Source organism: Oncorhynchus mykiss, chromosome 21 (assembly GCF_013265735.2).
Source record: "Oncorhynchus mykiss isolate Arlee chromosome 21, USDA_OmykA_1.1, whole genome shotgun sequence".
Taxonomy (NCBI): Eukaryota; Metazoa; Chordata; class Actinopteri; order Salmoniformes; family Salmonidae; genus Oncorhynchus; species Oncorhynchus mykiss.
In genome coordinates this window covers 1,659,909-1,679,690 of record NC_048585.1, presented here as the reverse complement: position 1 = coordinate 1,679,690, position 19,782 = coordinate 1,659,909, and the positions used below count along the sequence as shown (strand labels likewise).

At 49.4% G+C, this 19,782-nt stretch overlaps 2 protein-coding genes across 4 annotated transcripts in view; both read right to left on the bottom strand.

Annotated features, from left to right (window-relative positions):
• Positions 1 to 6,397: 6,397 nt before the first annotated feature.
• On the bottom strand, positions 6,398 to 8,632 carry LOC118942986 (early nodulin-75-like). The gene has a single exon (XM_036958448.1). It carries the CDS (start codon positions 8,630 to 8,632, stop codon positions 6,398 to 6,400), a length of 2,235 nt encoding a protein of 744 aa, XP_036814343.1.
• A 1,838-nt stretch (positions 8,633 to 10,470) lies between these two features.
• LOC110500915 (myelin regulatory factor-like protein) overlaps positions 10,471 to 19,782 on the bottom strand; it is a 61,807-nt gene continuing 52,495 nt past the window's right edge. For all 3 annotated transcript variants that reach the window (XM_036956582.1, XM_036956580.1, XM_036956581.1), the window contains 9 exons: positions 19,167 to 19,238; positions 18,936 to 18,988; positions 16,028 to 16,201; positions 13,726 to 13,773; positions 13,524 to 13,608; positions 13,346 to 13,420; positions 12,606 to 12,717; positions 12,383 to 12,457; positions 10,471 to 11,110 (listed from right to left, as the gene is read on the bottom strand). In XM_036956582.1, coding sequence (XP_036812477.1) covers positions 11,024 to 11,110; positions 12,383 to 12,457; positions 12,606 to 12,717; positions 13,346 to 13,420; positions 13,524 to 13,608; positions 13,726 to 13,773; positions 16,028 to 16,201; positions 18,936 to 18,988; positions 19,167 to 19,238 — 781 coding nt within the window. In that variant the 3' untranslated portion in view covers positions 10,471 to 11,023. The remainder of the gene's footprint in view (positions 11,111 to 12,382; positions 12,458 to 12,605; positions 12,718 to 13,345; positions 13,421 to 13,523; positions 13,609 to 13,725; positions 13,774 to 16,027; positions 16,202 to 18,935; positions 18,989 to 19,166; positions 19,239 to 19,782) is intronic.

The following is a 19,782-nucleotide window of genomic DNA, read 5'->3' as shown; positions in this document are numbered from 1 at the left end:
AAAGCAATACTTCATTTATATTACTTTCACACTTTCATTGAGTGAGGTGTCTTTCCAGTTTGAGCTGAGTGAGAGGTGGGACCGTGGGAGCTAGGGATGGACAGACGTGTTTCATTATGCCTATGTGAGACAGGTGTGTGTGTGTGTCTGTCTGTGTCTGTGTGTGTGTGTGTGCTGTCACTAAGGAACCGGACACCTCTCCCGCTACAGCTAGGTTGAGCTTATTTACCTCAGTAGTCCTGTTCAGCTGCAACTCTGTCTGAGCCCTCAGTAGTCCTGTTCAGCTGCAACTGTGTCTGAGCCCTCAGTAGAACTGAACTAGGTAGAGTGGACTAACATCTGAGCCCTCAGTAGAACTGAACTAGGTAGAGTGGACTAACATCTGAGCCCTCAGTAGAACTGAACTAGGTAGAGTGGACTAACATCTGAGCCCTCAGTAAAACTGAACTAGGTAGAGTGGACTAACGTCTGAGCCCTCAGTAGAACTGAACTAGGTAGAGTGGACTAAAGCCTGAGCCCTCAGTAGAACTGAACTAGGTAGAGTGGACTAACATCTGAGCCCTCAGTAGAACTGAACTAGGTAGAGTGGACTAACATCTGAGCCCTCAGTAGAACTGAACTAGGTAGAGTGGACTAACATCTGAGCCCTCAGTAGAACTGAACTAGGTAGAGTGGACTAACATCTGAGCCCTCAGTAGAACTGAACTAGGTAGAGTGGACTAACATCTGAGCCCTCAGTAGAACTGAACTAGGTAGAGTGGACTAAAGCCAGAGCCCTCAGTAGAACTGAACTAGGTAGAGTGGACTAACATCTGAGCCCTCAGTAGAACTGAACTAGGTAGAGTGGACTAACATCTGAGCCCTCAGTAGAACTGAACTAGGTAGAGTGGACTAACATCTGAGCCCTCAGTAAAACTGAACTAGGTAGAGTGGACTAACGCCTGAGCCCTCAGTAGAACTGAACTAGGTAGAGTGGACTAACATCTGAGCCCTCAGTAGAACTGAACTAGGTAGAGTGGACTAACATCTGAGCCCTCAGTAGAACTGAACTAGGTAGAGTGGACTAACATCTGAGCCCTCAGTAGACCTGAACTAGGTAGAGTGGACTAACATCTGAGCCCTCAGTAGAACTGAACTAGGTAGAGTGGACTAACATCTGAGCCCTCAGTAGAACTGAACTAGATAGAGTGGACTAACATCTGAGCCCTCAGTAGAACTGAACTAGGTAGAGTGGACTAACATCTGAGCCCTCAGTAGAACTGAACTAGGTAGAGTGGACTAACATCTGAGCCCTCAGTAGAACTGAACTAGGTAGAGTGGACTAACATCTGAGCCCTCAGTAGACCTGAACTAGGTAGAGTGGACTAACATCTGAGCCCTCAGTAGAACTGAACTAGGTAGAGTGGACTAACATCTGAGCCCTCAGTAGAACTGAACTAGGTAGAGTGGACTAACATCTGAGCCCTCAGTAGAACTGAACTAGGTAGAGTGGACTAACATCTGAGCCCTCAGTAGAACTGAACTAGGTAGAGTGGACTAACATCTGAGCCCTCAGTAGAACTGAACTAGGTAGAGTGGACTAACATCTGAGCCCTCAGTAGAACTGAACTAGATAGAGTGGACTAACATCTGAGCCCTCAGTAGAACTGAACTAGGTAGAGTGGACTAACATCTGAGCCCTCAGTAGAACTGAACTAGGTAGAGTGGACTAACATCTGAGCCCTCAGTAGAACTGAACTAGGTAGAGTGGACTAACATCTGAGCCCTCAGTAGACCTGAACTAGGTAGAGTGGACTAACATCTGAGCCCTCAGTAGAACTGAACTAGGTAGAGTGGACTAACATCTGAGCCCTCAGTAGAACTGAACTAGATAGAGTGGACTAACATCTGAGCCCTCAGTAGAACTGAACTAGGTAGAGTGGACTAACATCTGAGCCCTCAGTAGAACTGAACTAGGTAGAGTGGACTAACATCTGAGCCCTCAGTAGAACTGAACTAGGTAGAGTGGACTAACATCTGAGCCCTCAGTAGACCTGAACTAGGTAGAGTGGACTAACATCTGAGCCCTCAGTAGAACTGAACTAGGTAGAGTGGACTGACATCTGAGCCCTCAGTAGAACTGAACTAGGTAGAGTGGACTGACATCTGAGCCCTCAGTAGAACTGAACTAGGTAGAGTGGACTAACATCTGAGCCCTCAGTAGAACTGAACTAGGTAGAGTGGACTAACATCTGAGCCCTCAGTAGAACTGAACTAGGTAGAGTGGACTAACATCTGAGCCCTCAGTAGAACTGAACTAGGTAGAGTGGACTAACATCTGAGCCCTCAGTAGAACTGAACTAGGTAGAGTGGACTAACATCTGAGCCCTCAGTAGAACTGAACTAGGTAGAGTGGACTAACGTCTGAGCCCTCAGTAGAACTGAACTAGGTAGAGTGGACTAACATCTGAGCCCTCAGTAGAACTGAACTAGGTAGAGTGGACTAACGCCTGAGCCCTCAGTAGAACTGAACTAGGTAGAGTGGACTAACATCTGAGCCCTCAGTAGAACTGAACTAGGTAGAGTGGACTAACATCTGAGCCCTCAGTAGAACTGAACTAGGTAGAGTGGACTAACATCTGAGCCCTCAGTAGAACTGAACTAGGTAGAGTGGACTAACATCTGAGCCCTCAGTAGAACTGAACTAGGTAGAGTGGACTAACATCTGAGCCCTCAGTAGAACTGAACTAGGTAGAGTGGACTAACATCTGAGCCCTCAGTAGAACTGAACAAGGTAGAGTGGACTAACATCTGAGCCCTCAGTAGAACTGAACTAGGTGGAGTGGACTAACATCTGAGCCCTCAGTAGAACTGAACTAGGTAGAGTGGACTAACATCTGAGCCCTCAGTAGAACTGAACTAGGTAGAGTGGACTAACATCTGAGCCCTCAGTAGAACTGAACTAGGTAGAGTGGACTAACATCTGAGCCCTCAGTAGAACTGAACTAGGTAGAGTGGACTAAAGCCAGAGCCCTCAGTAGAACTGAACTAGGTAGAGTGGACTAACATCTGAGCCCTCAGTAGAACTGAACTAGGTAGAGTGGACTAACATCTGCCATGAAATACATTCAATAGTATCATAGTGTTTGTTTCATGAGTTACAAATCCCACATTTCTGTAGACATCTGAGTCAAGTTCTTTGCAAATTGTCCAATACAAATCCTCCATTAAAACGTTGTGAGAACATCACAAAAAACTGCTTTTTAAAAACACATCCAACAGCCTGTCACTTGGTCATTGTTATGTAGTTCATGTCACTGCAGAAGGCAGGGTTGATGACTTCATTCACTATGCACTGTTATTACTGACTGGACAAAACATTAAGAACACCTGCTCTTTCCATGACAGAGACTGACCAGGTGAATCCAGGTGAAAGATATGATCCTTTATTGATGTCACCTATTAAATCCTCTTCAAATCAGTGTAGATGAAGGGGAGGAGACAGGTTAAAGATGAAGGGGAGGAGACAGGCTAAAGATGAAGGGGAGGAGACAGGCTAAAGATGAAGGGGAGGAGACGTGTTAAAGGAGGAGTTTTAAGCCTTGAGACCATTGAGACGTGGATTGTGTTTGTGTCAGAGGGTGAACGGCCAAGACAGAATATTGAAGTGTCTTTGAACAGGGTCTGGTAGTATTGAACCTTTACTTAACTAGTCAAATCAGTTAATTAAGAACAAATTATTATTTACAATGATGACCTACACCGGCCAAACGACGCTGGGCCAATTGTGCGCCACCCTATGGGAGTCCCAATCACGGCCGGTTGTGATACAACCTGGATTCGAACCAGGGACTGTAGTGACGCCTCTTGCACTGAGATGCAGTGCCGCTGCCCCACTCGGGAGCCAAGAAGGTGCCAGGCTCAAGAAGGTGCCAGGCTCAAGAAGGTGCCAGGCTCAAGAAGGTGCCAGGCTCAAGAAGGTGCCAAGCTCAAGAAGGTACCAAGCTCAAGAAGGTGCCAGGCTCAAGAAGGTGCCAGGCTCAAGAAGGTGCCAGGCTCAAGAAGGTGCCAAGCTCAAGAAGGTGCCAGGCTCAAGAAGGTGCCAGGCTCAAGAAGGTGCCAGGCTCAAGAAGGTGCCAGGCTCAAGAAGGTGCCAGGCTCAAGAAGGTGCCAAGCTCAAGAAGGTGCCAGGCTCAAGAAGGTGCCAGGCTCACAGGTTTGTGTCAAGAACTGCAACGCTGCTGGGGGTTTTCACACTCAACAGTTTCCTGTGTGTATCAAGAATGGTCCATTACCCAAAGGACATCCAGACAACTTGACTTGACACAACTGTGGGAAACACTGGAGTCAACATGGACCAGCATCCCTGTGGAACGCTTTCAACACCTTGTAGAGTCCATGACCTGACGAGTTGAGGCTGTTCTGAGAGCAATAGGGGGGTGGAGTGGATTAGTACGAAGGTGTCCTTAATGTTATGTCCACTCAGTGTAGAGTCCATGACCTGAAGAGTTGAGGCTGTTCTGAGAGCAATAGGGGGGTGGAGTGGATTAGTACGAAGGTGTCCTTAATGTTATGTCCACTCAGTGTAGAGTCCATGACCTGACGAGTTGAGGCTGTTCTGAGAGCAATAGGGGGGTGGAGTGGATTAGTACGAAGGTGTACTTAATGTTATGTCCACTCAGTGTAGAGTCCATGACCTGAAGAGTTGAGGCTGTTCTGAGAGCAATAGGGGGGTGGAGTGGATTAGTACGAAGGTGTCCTTAATGTTATGTCCACTCAGTGTAGAGTCCATGACCTGAAGAGTTGAGGCTGTTCTGAGAGCAATAGGGGGGTGGAGTGGATTAGTACGAAGGTGTCCTTAATGTTATGTCCACTCAGTGTAGAGTCCATGACCTGATGAATTGAGGCTGTTCTGAGAGCAATAGGGGGGTGGAGTGGATTAGTACGAAGGTGTCCTTAATGTTATGTCCACTCAGTGTAGAGTCCATGACCTGATGAATTGAGGCTGTTCTGAGAGCAATAGGGGGGTGGAGTGGATTAGTACGAAGGTGTCCTTAATGTTATGTCCACTCAGTGTAGAGTCCATGACCTGATGAATTGAGGCTGTTCTGAGGACAATAGGGGGTTCAACTCAATATTAGGAAGGTGTTCTTAATGTTATGTCCACTCAGTGTAGAGTCCATGACCTGATGAATTGAGGCTGTTCTGAGGACAATAGGGGGTTCAACTCAATATTAGGAAGGTGTCCTTAATGTTATGTCCACTCAGTGTAGAGTCCATGACCTGATGAATTGAGGCTGTTCTGAGGGCAATAGGGGGGTGGAGTGGATTAGTACGAAGGTGTCCTTAATGTTATGTCCACTCAGTGTAGAGTCCATTTCTCTTCTGAAGTTCTCTCTTCTATAAATAATAAATCCTAGTAGCCTATGCACACAAATTCCATGAAAATGTCTAAACATAATTTGCAATACATCTTTCATCGATTTGGCATCACGCGAATGTTACTAATCCTCAAGTGTTAGCAGGCTGTGTAGCCCAACTCACACGTACATACGTATAACATGCATTATGTTCACCCTGTGATTAAACAGGCTATTTGTGCTTTAGTGTTTACATTGTAGACAGAGAAGAACACATTAAAAGTAACTGAATCAATACATTCTACAGAGCCTCTGTGTACTAATGAATAATACATTCTACATGCAGATATTTATAAAATGTTTTCTGTGGCAGTAACTCACCTCTACGTCCATCTCTGTTGCAGAGGCTTGTGGGAATGCTGCTGGTGTGTGGTCTGGGCTGTGTGCCTCTGTCCCCCCCACCCCCTGTCCCAGCCTAGTCTACTCTCTCTGCCTCCACCCCTGTCAGCCACAGCCTACTCCTCACCACCTGTCCCAGCCTAGTCTACCCTCTCTGCCTCTCTCTGCCTCCACCCCTGTCAGCCACAGCCTAGTCTACCCCCTCTGACTCTCTCTGCCTCCACCCCTGTCAGCCACAGCCTAGTCTACCCTCTCTGCCTCTCTGCCTCCACCCCTGTCAGCCACAGCCTATTCTACCCTCTCTGACTCTCTCTGCCTCCACCCCTGTCAGCCACAGCCTACTCCTCACCGCCTGGCTAACCAGTGTCTTCACTGTTCGTCAATAATGCAGCAGAATCTTCTACAGTTTCTCCCATCCCTCCAGGTAGAGCGGAAGGATGTGTCTTCTGACTCTTCCAGCCGTCATTCTCCACGCCGTCTACTGCCACCTAATTAGTCTTTCAGAGTGCTGCTTGGGTTGCGCTTGAATAAGTCATAAAACACACAGAGAGATGGGTTGAGTGTCAACGTGTTCCTCTGTGTTTCTGGTTGTAAGGACCACGTCATGTCTGTTGACGGATATTTTGTTCTTTAGTTTTAATGAAGGAATTAGTTGATGACTAAATGAGTGACGGTGTGGTCCTGTGACGGTCTGGTCCTGTGACGGTGGGGTCCTGTGACGGTGGGGTCCTGTGACGGTGGGGTCCTGTGACGATGGGGTCCTGTGACGGTGGGGTCCTGTGGGGTCCTGTGGGGTCCTGTGACGGTGGGGTCACGTGACGGTGGGGTCCTGTGACGGTGGGGTCCTGTGACGGTGGTGTCCTGTGACGGTGGGGTCCTGTGGGGTCCTGTGACGGTGGGGTCCTGTGACGGTGGGGTCCTGTGGGGTCCTGTGACGGTGGGGTCCTGTGACGGTGGGGTCCTGTGACGGTGGGGTCATGTGACGGTGGGGTCCTGTGGGGTCCTGTGACAGTGGGGTCCTGTGACGGTGGGGTCCTGTGACGGTGGGGTCCTGTGACGGTGGGGTCCTGTGGGGTCCTGTGACGGTGGGGTCCTGTGAAGGTGGGGTCCTGTGGGGTCCTGTGATGGTGGGGTGCTGTGACGGTGGGGTCCTGTGACGGTGGGGTCCTGTGGGTTCCTGTGACGGTGGGGTCCTGTGACGGTGGGGTCCTGTGACGGTGGGGGTCCTGTGACGGTGGGGGTCCTGTGACGGTGGGGGTCCTGTGACGGTGGGGGTCCTGTGAAAGTGGGGTCCTGTGACGGTGTGGTCCTGTGAAGGTGGGGTCATGTGACGGTGGGGTCCTGTGGGGTTCTGTGACGGTGGGGTCCTGTGGGGTTCTGTGACGGTGGGGTCCTGTGACGGTGGGGTCCTGTGACGGTGTGGTCCTGTGACGGTGGGGTCCTGTGACGGTGGGGTCCTGTGACGGTGGGGGTCCTGTGACGGTGTGGTCCTCTGACGGTGGGGTCCTGTGGGGTCCTGTGACGGTGGGGTCCTGTGACGGTGGGGTCCTGTGACGGTGGGGTCCAGTGGGGTCCTGTGACGGTGGGGTCCTGTGACGGTGGGGTCCTGTGACGGTGGGGTCCTGTGACGGTGGGGGTCCTGTGACGGTGTGGTCCTGTGATGGTGGGGTCCTGTGGGGTCCTGTGACGGTGGGGTCCTGTGACGGTGGGGTCCTGTGACGGTGGGGTCCTGTGACAGTGTGGTCCTGTGGGGTCCTGTGACGGTGGGGTCCTGTGACGGTGGGGTCCTGTGACGGTGGGGTCCTGTGACGGTGTGGTCCTGTGACGGTGGGGTCCTGTGACGGTGGGGTCCTGTGGGGTCCTGTGGGGTCCTGTGACGGTGGGGTCATGTGATGGTGGGGTCCTGTGGGGTCCTGTGGGGTCCTGTGACGGTGGGGTCCTTTGACGGTGGGGTCCTGTGACGGTGGGGTCCTGTGGGGTCCTGTGACGGTGGGGTCCTGTGACGGTGGGGTCCTGTGGGGTCCTGTGACGGTGGGGTCCTGTGACGGTGGGGTCCTGTGAAGGTGGGGTCCTGTGGGGTCCTGTGACGGTGGGGTCCTGTGAAGGTGGGGTCCTGTGATGGTGGGGTGCTGTGACGGTGGGGTCCTGTGGGGTGCTGTGACGGTGGGGTCCTGTGACGGTGGGGTCCTGTGGGGTCCTGTGACGGTGGGGTCCTGTGACGGTGGGGGTCCTGTGACGGTGTGGTCCTGTGACGGTGTGGTCCTGTGACGGTGGGGTCCTGTGAAGGTGGGGTCCTGTGACGGTGTGGTCCTGTGACGGTGTGGTCCTGTGAAGGTGGGGTCATGTGACGGTGGGGTCCTGTGGGGTTCTGTGACGGTGGGGTCCTGTGACGGTGGGGTCCTGTGACGGTGGGGTCCTGTGACGGTGGGGTCCTGTGACGGTGTGGTCCTGTGACGGTGGGGGTCCTGTGACGGTGGGGTCCTGTGACGGTGTGGTCCTGTGACGGTGGGGTCCTGTGACGGTGTGGTCCTGTGGGGTCCTGTGACGGTGGGGTCCTGTGACGGTGGGGTCCTGTGACGGTGGGGTCCTGTGACGGTGGGGTCCTGTGACGGTGGGGGTCCTGTGACGGTGGGGGTCCTGTGACGGTGTGGTCCTGTGACGGTGGGGGTCCTGTGACGTTGTGGTCCTGTGACGGTGGGGTCCTGTGACGGTGTGGTCCTGTGACGGTGTGGTCCTGTGGGGTCCTGTGACGGTGGGGTCCTGTGACGGTGGGGTCCTGTGACGGTGGGGTCCTGTGGGGTCCTGTGACGGTGGGGTCCTGTGACGGTGGGGTCCTGTGACGGTGGGGTCCTGTGGGGTCCTGTGACGGTGGGGTCCTGTGACGGTGGGGTCATGTGACGGTGGGGTCCTGTGACGGTGTGGTCCTGTGACGGTGGGGTCCTGTGACGGTGGGGTCCTGTGTGGTCCTGTGACGGTCTGGTCCTGTGACGGTGGGGTCATGTGACGGTGGGGTCCTGTGCTTGATCAGGATAATATTGGGAGCATCATTCTCCGTAACACACAGCTAATTCATTCAGACCTACAGCGTCCACTTATCGTTTGTTCTAACATCTCTAATCCACTCCAACCAACTTTTCTCTCTTCATCCCCCATTTTTCCCTCAACCCCCTAGCTCTCCCTCTACTCCTCTCTCTCCCTCCATGCATTACCCCCATCTCCTTCCGTCCATCACCCCCATTTTCCCTCCATCCATCACCCCCATTTCTCCCTCCATCCATCCCCCATCTTTTCCCCCTCCATCCCCCATATCTCCCTCCATCCCCCATCGATTCCCCCATCTCCCTCCACCCCACTTCTCTCCCCCCATCTATCCCTCCATCCCATTTCTCCCTCCATCCCCCACTTCTCTCCCCCATCTATCCCTCCATCCCCCATTTCTCCCTCCATCCCCCACTTCTCCCTCATCAATCCCTCCATCCCCCATTTCTTCCTCCATCCCACTTCTCTCCCCCATCTATCCCTCCATCCCATTTCTCCCTCCATCCCCCACTTCTCCCTCATCTATCCCTCCATCCCCCATTTCTTCCTCCATCCCACTTCTCTCCCCCATCTCCCATCTATTCCCCCATCCCTCCCTCTATCCCCATCTTCCATCTATCCCTCCATCCCATTTCTCCCTCCATCCCCCATTTCTCCCTCATCTCTCCCTCCATCCCCCACTTCTCCCTCATCTCTCTCCCCATCCCCCACTTCTCCCTCCATCCCCCATCTCTTCCTCCATAACCCCCATCTCTCCCTCCATCCCAACCCTCCAATCCCTCCCTCCATCCCTCCTTTTATCCATCCCATTTCTCCCTCCCTCCATCCCATTTCTCCCTCCATCCCCCATTTCTTTCCCATCCCCCATCTCTTCCTCCACCCCCCCATCAGGCACACACACACTGCACTCATATAGGTCATAGGCTGCACAAAGATATCTCTTGTCTCCTGTTGGAATGGATTTCAGATTAATTAAAATGTGAATGATTTATACGGATGTCAGAACGGATTATGGGCCGTTGGTTGTGTACTTTACATTCTAGTGTGTGTGTGTGTGTGTGTGTGTGTGTTACTTTCTATTCCAGATTCCTCCAATCCCTCTCTCATGGTGTGTGGATGATGTCAAAGGTTTAAAGAGGAGAGAGGAGAAGGAGACATCTCTATTGGTTAGAATAGAGGAGAGAGGAGACATTTATATTGGCCAGAATAGAGGAGAAGGAGACATTTCTATTGGTTAGAATAGAGAGGAGAGGAGACATTTCTATTGGCCAGAATAGAGAAGGAGGAGACATTTCTATTGGCCAGAATAGAGGAGAAGGAGACATTTCTATTGGTTAGAATAGAGGAGAGGAGACATTTCTATTGGTTAGAATAGAGGAGAAGAGACATTTCTATTGGCCAGAATAGAGGAGAAGGAGACATTTCTATTGGTTAGAATAGAGGAGAGGAGACATCTCTATTGGCCAGAATAGAGGAGAGGAGACATCTCTATTGGCTAGAATAGAGGAGAGGAGACATCTCTATTGGTTAGAATAGAGGAGAGGAGACAGGGAGACATTGGTTAGAATCCCTTGTAGCCGTTGGTTTAAAAGTTGTGTTGGCGGTGATGTGTGTTGTAGGCAACTGACGTCATTCTAAATTTGCGTCTGAACGATAAAGTTGACCCTGGATGGCAAGTAGCTGCTTCAGAACAGAGAATTCAGTACTTTATTTTACAGTTTCCAATTGTATTTACCTGGTAATTACTAGGAAATGATGCAGTAACACAGAGTTCAACACAATTACTTTCTGAAATAAATGTCAAGTATGAGATAGAAGTACTATTTTACTTTGGGCCTCATCCTGTCCTCCTGTGTTCCAACAGTGTGACATGATCAATGTATAGTTTAATGAACAATCAATAACCTGTTATACTGCATTTACATTCCACTGAAAGCAAAATGATCCTGTTCAGGTCTGTTCCAATTCAATCTCTTTTCACATAGTGCCAGAACTGTCACAAGGCAAAGTGAATCATACGACTCTTACCTGCTGTAATTCTGTATCAATAAATATTCTCTTATTACAGTCCTTGTAAAAGAGATTATATACAACGATCTCATCAACAATCAGGACATTTCATAGAAAAACAATACAAAGTGGATGAATTATTACGATTGCCATGCATCACGAAGAGAAGCATCGACACCCATGTCATTGAACACTGGCTGGCCTGCCAGAGGAACTACAGTATGAGGTCTTCTTCCTCACTCACACCTCCGGTAGAAGTTGAAGTGGTAGTCTGTGAACAGCGCCCCCACGAAGCCACGGTCGGTATTGCAGTCTGCCTGGCCCTGGATGGAGATAGACCAAGATTGTCTATTACATTGACAAGTGATGCCTCTAACAGTGGAAATACTGTACAAGTCCTCAAAGATGGAAGGCAAGCCTGAGGAGGCGAGATCAGGTGGAACCATTCTAGCCAATGACAGGGTAGATAGGCGTGTGCACAACAGGCCTTAGAGATAGAGTTCTCATTTTAGCTTCTGTGCCAGCACGGGCAGCATCTCCATTTTAAAGTAGTCCATTTTCTTCTTCTTCATTGTGGGATTGCTTCCCTCTCGTAGGAATCCCCACCCCAGTTGACTACTTTAAAATGGTGGAAGCCCTCAATGGCAATACCCATGCTAAAATGGGTTATGGATTGTCATTGGGATAGATGGAGAACTCAACATGGCTATAACCCATTTTAGCATGGGTATTGCCATGTTGAGTTCTCCATCTATCCCCACGACAACAGTAACAAATCTGATATAAAGTAGTTTTGTTTTCAAAGTTGCTGAAATGCCACATGTGTTCACTTATATCCGTGCAACAACCTTAACCATTACGAAACTTCTATTCCATCAAACAAGCCTCACGTAGCAAAATACGAATTACATTTTTTTGTTGACCAAATTCAACACTCTCTTATTGACGTTCGTACAGAAATTCCTCACTTTGTGGGCAGATTTTGAGCAGAGTAAAACCTCTCGCTTCCCCTCTTCCTCTCTGAGATGAAGAAGATTTACAGTTTGTTTTGGTCGGAAACAAATCCTCAAATCAACCACACATACATTTAACTGTGTGATATTGTAAGAATAGGACATCTGGCAAAGACTACTAAAACCCATGACAATAACAGGGTGTAGTCAACGTCTGTTACAACATTAAATAACATCTCTGGGTGGCCTACAGTGACAGTTGTGAACTCTTGTTCAGTTTCCAATACCAGTGTGAGACGAGGCCATTACGGGGAGCATTACGGGGAGACGAGAGCATTACGGAGAGCATTACGGGGAGACGAGAGCATTACGGGGAGCATTACGGGGAGACGAGAGCATTACGGGGAGACGAGAGCATTACGGGGAGACCAGAGCATTACGGGGAGATGAGAGCATTACGGGGAGACGAGAGCATTACGGGGAGACGAGAGCTTAACAACTCTGTTAGATTGTGGTTATCAGATTGGGTGGTTTTCCCCCCCACAACATACAACACATAGTAGTTGTGAGGCTACCTGGACAGTGTCGTTTGACATTGATATTTTAGGAAAGGACACATTGGAGAAATCTTTTAGTTCTTACAGCCACTGCTGAGCGGAAGTGGTAGGAGCTCCTGTAGAATCGAGACACTGGCAGAGGCCATTCATGGACGTAGCCCTGGAGAGAACAAGAGAAACACTTTCAACCTTTACACTCTCTTTCTTTCTTACTTTCTTTGTTCACTTTTTATCATACAAAGACCAGAGAGTTTGTAATTATCAAACAGAGAGCAACCACAGTATAGTGTTGTCTGTGGATGCCATACCTGTGTATTTATGAAATTGTATTCTTCGTTGGTTTGATCGTGGTCCATCAAGGCAGAGCATTGAAACGTCTCATCATTATGACACAGGTGGACAACCAGCAGCTCTGTAGTACTGCGTCAGAGGAGAGGAGACACCTAGTGGTCATTTACGGTACTTACAACAAACCCACGGTGCAAGTACCAAGTGCTCTGTGACCATTTGTAATTAGTGTGAACAACAATGAGAGAATGTGCCTTATGCAGCTCTGTCTTAGAGGCCTTCATCTCCTCATACAGAACAGGAAGTCCTGCCAGAATGGGGTCCAATGTCTGATTCAGACAAAGCTTCAAGTCTCGATTCAATCCGTAGCGCTGAAGATCTGCGGTATAGTGTGATTGACATTTAAAGGTCGTTTCCCATTGAGACGACATACGCAGCAACTACGTTACTGCAGTCTCCGCAAATGCCCGGAAACATTGCCTTTAAATCCCAAACCGCACCCTACTGCACTAAGGATTAAATGGAGCCCTTAGACTCACAAGGTCCCCCGTGTATGGACTCTGAATGTCTGGGAGGATTCAGACCATCATCAGCCCCGGAGGTAAAACAACCTCTTAGAAACTATCCCCTGCTCCTTCCAGAGTCCCCAGTCAATGCCAACCTGTCACCACCACAGTGGGAAGACAAGTCCTATTGAATTATTCAAGAGGAAAACAAAGTGGAGACCAGAGGAAGCATGTCTCGTGTCCTGGTCACTCACTTCATCTGGACAGTGACACGCATGTTGGTGGGGACGAACTTGCTGATAGGGATTTGGAAGGAGTAGTTTCCTGACCTGAATGGAAACAGATCAACGTGGAGATGAAGTATACCATGGGGTTTGGCAGTCTGAATCTACATCTATTAAATGAGTTCAAACTACTGACTGAATGACGTACCCGCAGCTTCCCCTCTCACAGTACCGAGAGTCAATGATCTGTTCGTTTTCTTTGATGAAAAAAGACTTTATGGTTGTGTTTGTCCCTGAAAATAGAACAACAATCTGATGTCATAAAGTATTGTGAAATAAAGTCAGAAAATAACACATTTGGATTAGCATTATAATGTGTCATCAAACGCATGTGATAGAATCTGACTTACAATCTCCTGCATCTTTGATTTCTTCATTGAATTTGTCTTTCCCTTTATCTGACAAGGCAGAATTGGAACCAAAAAGAGAAGTGAGATTACTGCCTGTCACAAGCAGCACAATGCCAACACTTTATAGAGCATCAGAATTACGTCTCATTCAAGGTCAGCAACATGGTAGGTTTTACGTCAAGATAAGCTAGCATGAAGAAAGAGATACAGTGGAGATGGCTGTTGGTAAATGAAGACAGGGAGTAGCCAGCTCACCTGCTAGAGAGGGCCCGGTAGTGGGAGATACAGGGGGTAGACAGCTCACCTGCTAGAGAGGGCCCGGTAGTGGGAGATACAGGGAGTAGCCAGCTCACCTGCTAGAGAGGGCCCGGTAGTGGGAGATACAGGGAATAGCCAGCTCACCGGCTAGAGAGGGCCCGGTAGTGGGAGATACAGGGAGTAGCCAGCTCACCTGCTAGAGAGGGCCCGGTAGTGGGAGATACAGGGAGTAGCCAGCTCACCTGCTAGAGAGGGCCCGGTAGTGGGAGATACAGGGAGTAGCCAGCTCACCTGCTAGAGAGGGCCCGGTAGTGGGAGATACAGGGAGTAGCCAGCTCACCTGCTAGAGAGGGCCCGGTAGTGGGAGATACAGGGGGTAGACAGCTCACCTGCTAGAGAGGGCCCGGTAGTGGGAGATACAGGGAGTAGCCAGCTCACCTGCTAGAGAGGGCCCGGTAGTGGGAGATACAGGGAGTAGACAGCTCACCTGCTAGAGAGGGCCCGGTAGTGGGAGATACAGGGAGTAGACAGCTCACCTGCTAGAGAGGGCCCGGTAGTGGGAGATACAGGGAGTAGCCAGCTCACCTGCTTGAGAGGGCCCGGTAGTGGGAGATACAGGGAGTAGACAGCTCACCTGCTAGAGAGGGCCCGGTAGTGGGAGATACAGGGAGTAGCCAGCTCACCTGCTAGAGAGGGCCCGGTAGTGGGAGATACAGGGAGTAGCCAGCTCACCTGCTAGAGAGGGCCCGGTAGTGGGAGATACAGGGAATAGCCAGCTCACCGGCTAGAGAGGGCCCGGTAGTGGGAGATACAGGGAGTAGCCAGCTCACCTGCTAGAGAGGGCCCGGTAGTGGGAGATACAGGGGGTAGACAGCTCACCTGCTAGAGAGGGCCCGGTAGTGGGAGATACAGGGAATAGCCAGCTCACCGGCTAGAGAGGGCCCGGTAGTGGGAGATACAGGGAGTAGCCAGCTCACCTGCTAGAGAGGGCCCGGTAGTGGGAGATACAGGGGGTAGACAGCTCACCTGCTAGAGAGGGCCCGGTAGAGGGAGATACAGTGGAGAATGCTGTTGGTAAATGAAGACAGGGAGTAGACAGCTCACCTGCTAGAGAGGGCCCGGTAGTGGGAGATACAGGGAGTAGACAGCTCACTTGCTAGAGAGGGCCCGGTAGTGGGAGATACAGGGAGTAGCCAGCTCACCTGCTAGAGAGGGCCCGGTAGTGGGAGATACAGGGAGTAGACAGCTCACCTGCTAGAGAGGGCCCGGTAGTGGGAGATACAGGGAGTAGACAGCTCACCTGCTAGAGAGGGCCCGGTAGTGGGAGATACAGGGAGTAGCCAGCTCACCTGCTAGAGAGGGCCCGGTAGTGGGAGATACAGGGAGTAGCCAGCTCACCTGCTAGAGAGGGCCCGGTAGTGGGAGATACAGGGAGTAGCCAGCTCACCTGCTAGAGAGGGCCCGGTAGTGGGAGATACAGGGAGTAGCCAGCTCACCTGCTAGAGAGGGCCCGGTAGTGGGAGATACAGGGAGTAGCCAGCTCACCTGCTAGAGAGAGCCCGGTAGTGGGAGATACAGGGAGTAGCCAGCTCACCTGCTAGAGAGGGCCCAGTAGTGGGAGATACAGGGAGTAGCCAGCTCACCTGCTAGAGAGGGCCCGGTAGTGGGAGATACAGGGAGTAGACAGCTCACCTGCTAGAGAGGGCCCGGTAGTGGGAGATACAGTGGAGAATGCTGTTGGTAAATGAAGACAGGGAGTAGACAGCTCACCTGCTAGAGAGGGCCCGGTAGTGGGAGATACAGTGGAGAATGCTGTTGGTAAATGAAGACAGGGAGTAGACAGCTCACCTGCTAGAGAGGGCCCGGTAGTGGGAGATACAGGGAGTAGACAGCTCACCTGCTAGAGAGGGCCCGGTAGTGGGAGATACAGGGAGTAGCCAGCTCACCTGCTAGAGAGGGCCCGGTAGTGGGAGATACAGGGAGTAGACAGCTCACCTGCTAGAGAGGGCCCGGTAGTGGGAGATACAGGGAGTAGACAGCTCACCTGCTAGAGAGGGCCCGGTAGTGGGAGATACAGTGGAGGAGAGGAGGGCAGGAGAGATGGTGCTGGTATTATCCATGGAGGCTGTAGTGGGACAGCAGAACACTTCTTCACAGTAGATCAGGCTACAGAAGTCCACATCAGGGGTCCACGGGACAGGGGTGGTTGTTGGGTTTACTAATAAATAAATAAACAAACAAACAAACAAACAAACAAACAAACAAACAAACGTCAATTTCCACATAAAGGACTACTCATGACAGACAGCAATACTTTTACCACCTCTTTGTACAATAGAATTGAATGAGACACCACAACGTTTCTACGATGAGACACCACAACGTTACTACGATGAGACACCACAACGTTTCTACGATGAGACACCACAACGTTTCTACGATGAGACACCACAACGTTTCTACGATGAGACACCACAACGTTACTACGATGAGACACCACAACGTTACTACGATGAGAGAACACAACGTTTCTACGATGAGACACCACAACGTCACGTCACTACGATGAGACACCACAATGTTTCTACGATGAGATACCACAACGTTTCTACGATGAGACACCACAACGTTACTACGATGAGACACCACAACGTTACTACGATGAGACACCACAACGTTACTACGATGAGACACCACAACGTTTCTACGATGAGACACCACAACGTTACTACGATGAGACACCACAACGTTACTACGATGAGACACCACAACGTTACCACGATGAGACACCACAACGTTACTACGATGAGACACCACAACGTTTCTACGATGAGACACCACAACGTTACTACGATGAGACACCACAACGTTACTACGATGAGACACCACAACGTTTCTACGATGAGACACCACAACGTTACTACGATGAGACACCACAACGTTACTACGATGAGACACCACAACGTTACTACGATGAGACACCACAACGTTTCTACGATGAGACACCACAGCGTTACTACGATGAGACACCACAACGTTACTACGATGCGACACCACAACGTTACTACGATGAGACACCACAACGTTACTACGATGAGACACCACAACGTTACTACGATGAGACACCACAACGTTACTACGATGAGAGAACACAACGTTTCTACGATGAGACACCACAACGTCACGTCACTACGATGAGACACCACAACGTTACTACGATGAGACACCACAACGTTTCTACGATGAGACACCACAAAGTTACTACGATGAGACACCACAACGTTACTACGATGAGACACCACAACGTTACTACGATGAGACACCACAACGTTTCTACGATGAGACACCACAACGTTACTACGATGAGACACCACAACGTTACTACGATGAGAGAACACAACGTTTCTACGATGAGACACCACAACGTCACGTCACTACGATGAGACACCACAACGTTACTACGATGAGACACCACAACGTTTCTACGATGAGACACCACAACGTTACTACGATGAGACACCACAACGTTACTACGATGAGACACCACAACGTTACTACGATGAGACACCACAACGTTTCTACAATGAGACACCACAACGTTACCACGATGAGACACCACAACGTTACTACGATGAGACATCACAACGTTACTACGATGAGACATCACAACGTTACTACGATGAGAAATCACAGCGTTACCACAATGAGACATCACAACGTTACTACGATGAGACACCACAACGTTTCTACAATGAGACACCACAACGTTACCACGATGAGACACCACAACGTTACTACGATGAGACATCACAACGTTACTACGATGAGAAATCACAGCGTTACCACAATGAGACATCACAACGTTACTACGATGAGAAATCACAGCGTTACCACAATGAGACATCACAACGTTACTACGATGAGACATCACAACGTTACTACGATGAGACACCACAACGTTACTACGATGAGAAATCACAGCGTTACCACGATGAGACATCACAGCGTTACCACGATGAGACACCACAACGTTACTACGATGAGACACCACAACGTTACTACGATGAGACACCACAACGTTACTACGATGAGACACCACAACGTTACTACGATGAGACACCACAACGTTACTACGATGAGACACCACAACGTTACTACGATGAGACACCACAACGTTACTACGATGAGACACCACAACGTTACTACGATGAGACACCACAACGTTACTACGATGAGACACCACAACGTTACTACGATGAGACACCACAACGTTACTACGATGAGACACCACAACGTTACTACGATGAGACACCACAACGTTACTACGATGAGACACCACAACGTTACTACGATGAGACACCACAACGTTACTATGATGAGACATCACAACGTTACTACGATGAGACATCACAACGTTACTACGATGAGACATCACAACGTTACTACGATGAGACATCACAACGTTACTATGATGCGACATCACAACGTTACTGTGATGAAAGTAGAACTATATAAAGAGCATTTCTGGGTTGTTTACCTAAGGTAGTCCTGACTGTTGTGGTGTAGAGAGGTTGTTTACCTAAGGTAGTCCTGACTGTTGTGGTGTAGAGAGGTTGTTTACCTAAGGTAGTCCTGACTGTAGTGGTGTAGAGAGGTTGTTTAGGTAGTCCTGACTGTTGTGGTGTAGAGAGGTTGTTTACCTAAGGTAGTCCTGACTGTTGTGGTGTAGAGAGGTTGTTTACCTAAGGTAGTCCTGACTGTTGTGGTGTAGAGAGGTTGTTTACCTAAGGTAGTCCTGACTGTTGTGGTGTAGAGAGGTTGTTTACCTAAGGTAGTCCTGACTGTTGTGGTGTAGAGAGGTTGTTTACCTAAGGTAGTCCTGACTGTTGTGGTGTAAAGAGGTTGTTTACCAAAGGTAGTCCTGACTGTTGTGGTGTAGAGAGGTTGTTTACCTAAGGTGGTCCTGACTGTTGTGGTGTAGAGAGGATGCACAGTAGTCTCGTTGCTGCAAATAAAATAAAACATGATATGACCTTTGAAATTAATTTCACATTCCATTCTGGATAGCATTTGGCACAGATGATAAAGTTTGAGTCTCAGTAGTATTCTTGCCACCGTATTCTTGGCAGATAAAGGCTGGCGGCATCTGTAGTTTGTGAAGCCAGTTCAGTGGTGTATCTTACGTGTTTCCAGGAAGCGGCATGCCGGCGTCATCTCTCAGAGTCAGCATGTAGACAGCTGTGATGGCAATAGAACTGTGGAAGAGACATAGGGATGTCATAACACTTCATAACACATTCATAACACATTACATAAGAAATAAAAAACATTGTCAGGCCCAGACCAGGGGATTTACAACGCAGGTACATCAACAACAAAAAAACTTCAAGAGTGGATTTATGAAAAGGAACAGTAAACTTCTATATCCTAAACTCTCCAATGCTTTTATACAGTCACGTCCCACCCCATCTGATCTGATAGTCTACCTTTTCTCACATTTTCATTTCTCTGATACAGTTACTAGAATAGATAAAGCTTTATGCATTCAATATTATATTATATTCAGGTAGAGGTAACTGAGGGATACAAAGTATATGGAAAGCAGTCGCTTCCACACAGGTGTGGTTCCTGAGTTAATTAAGCAATTAACATTAATTAAGCAATTAACATCCTGGCCTGCTTAAGGGTTATTATTTATATTACCATGCTTAAGGGTTATTATTTATATTACCATGCTTAAGGGTTATTATTTATATTATATCGCGCTTAGGGCTATTATTTATATTATATTATCATGCT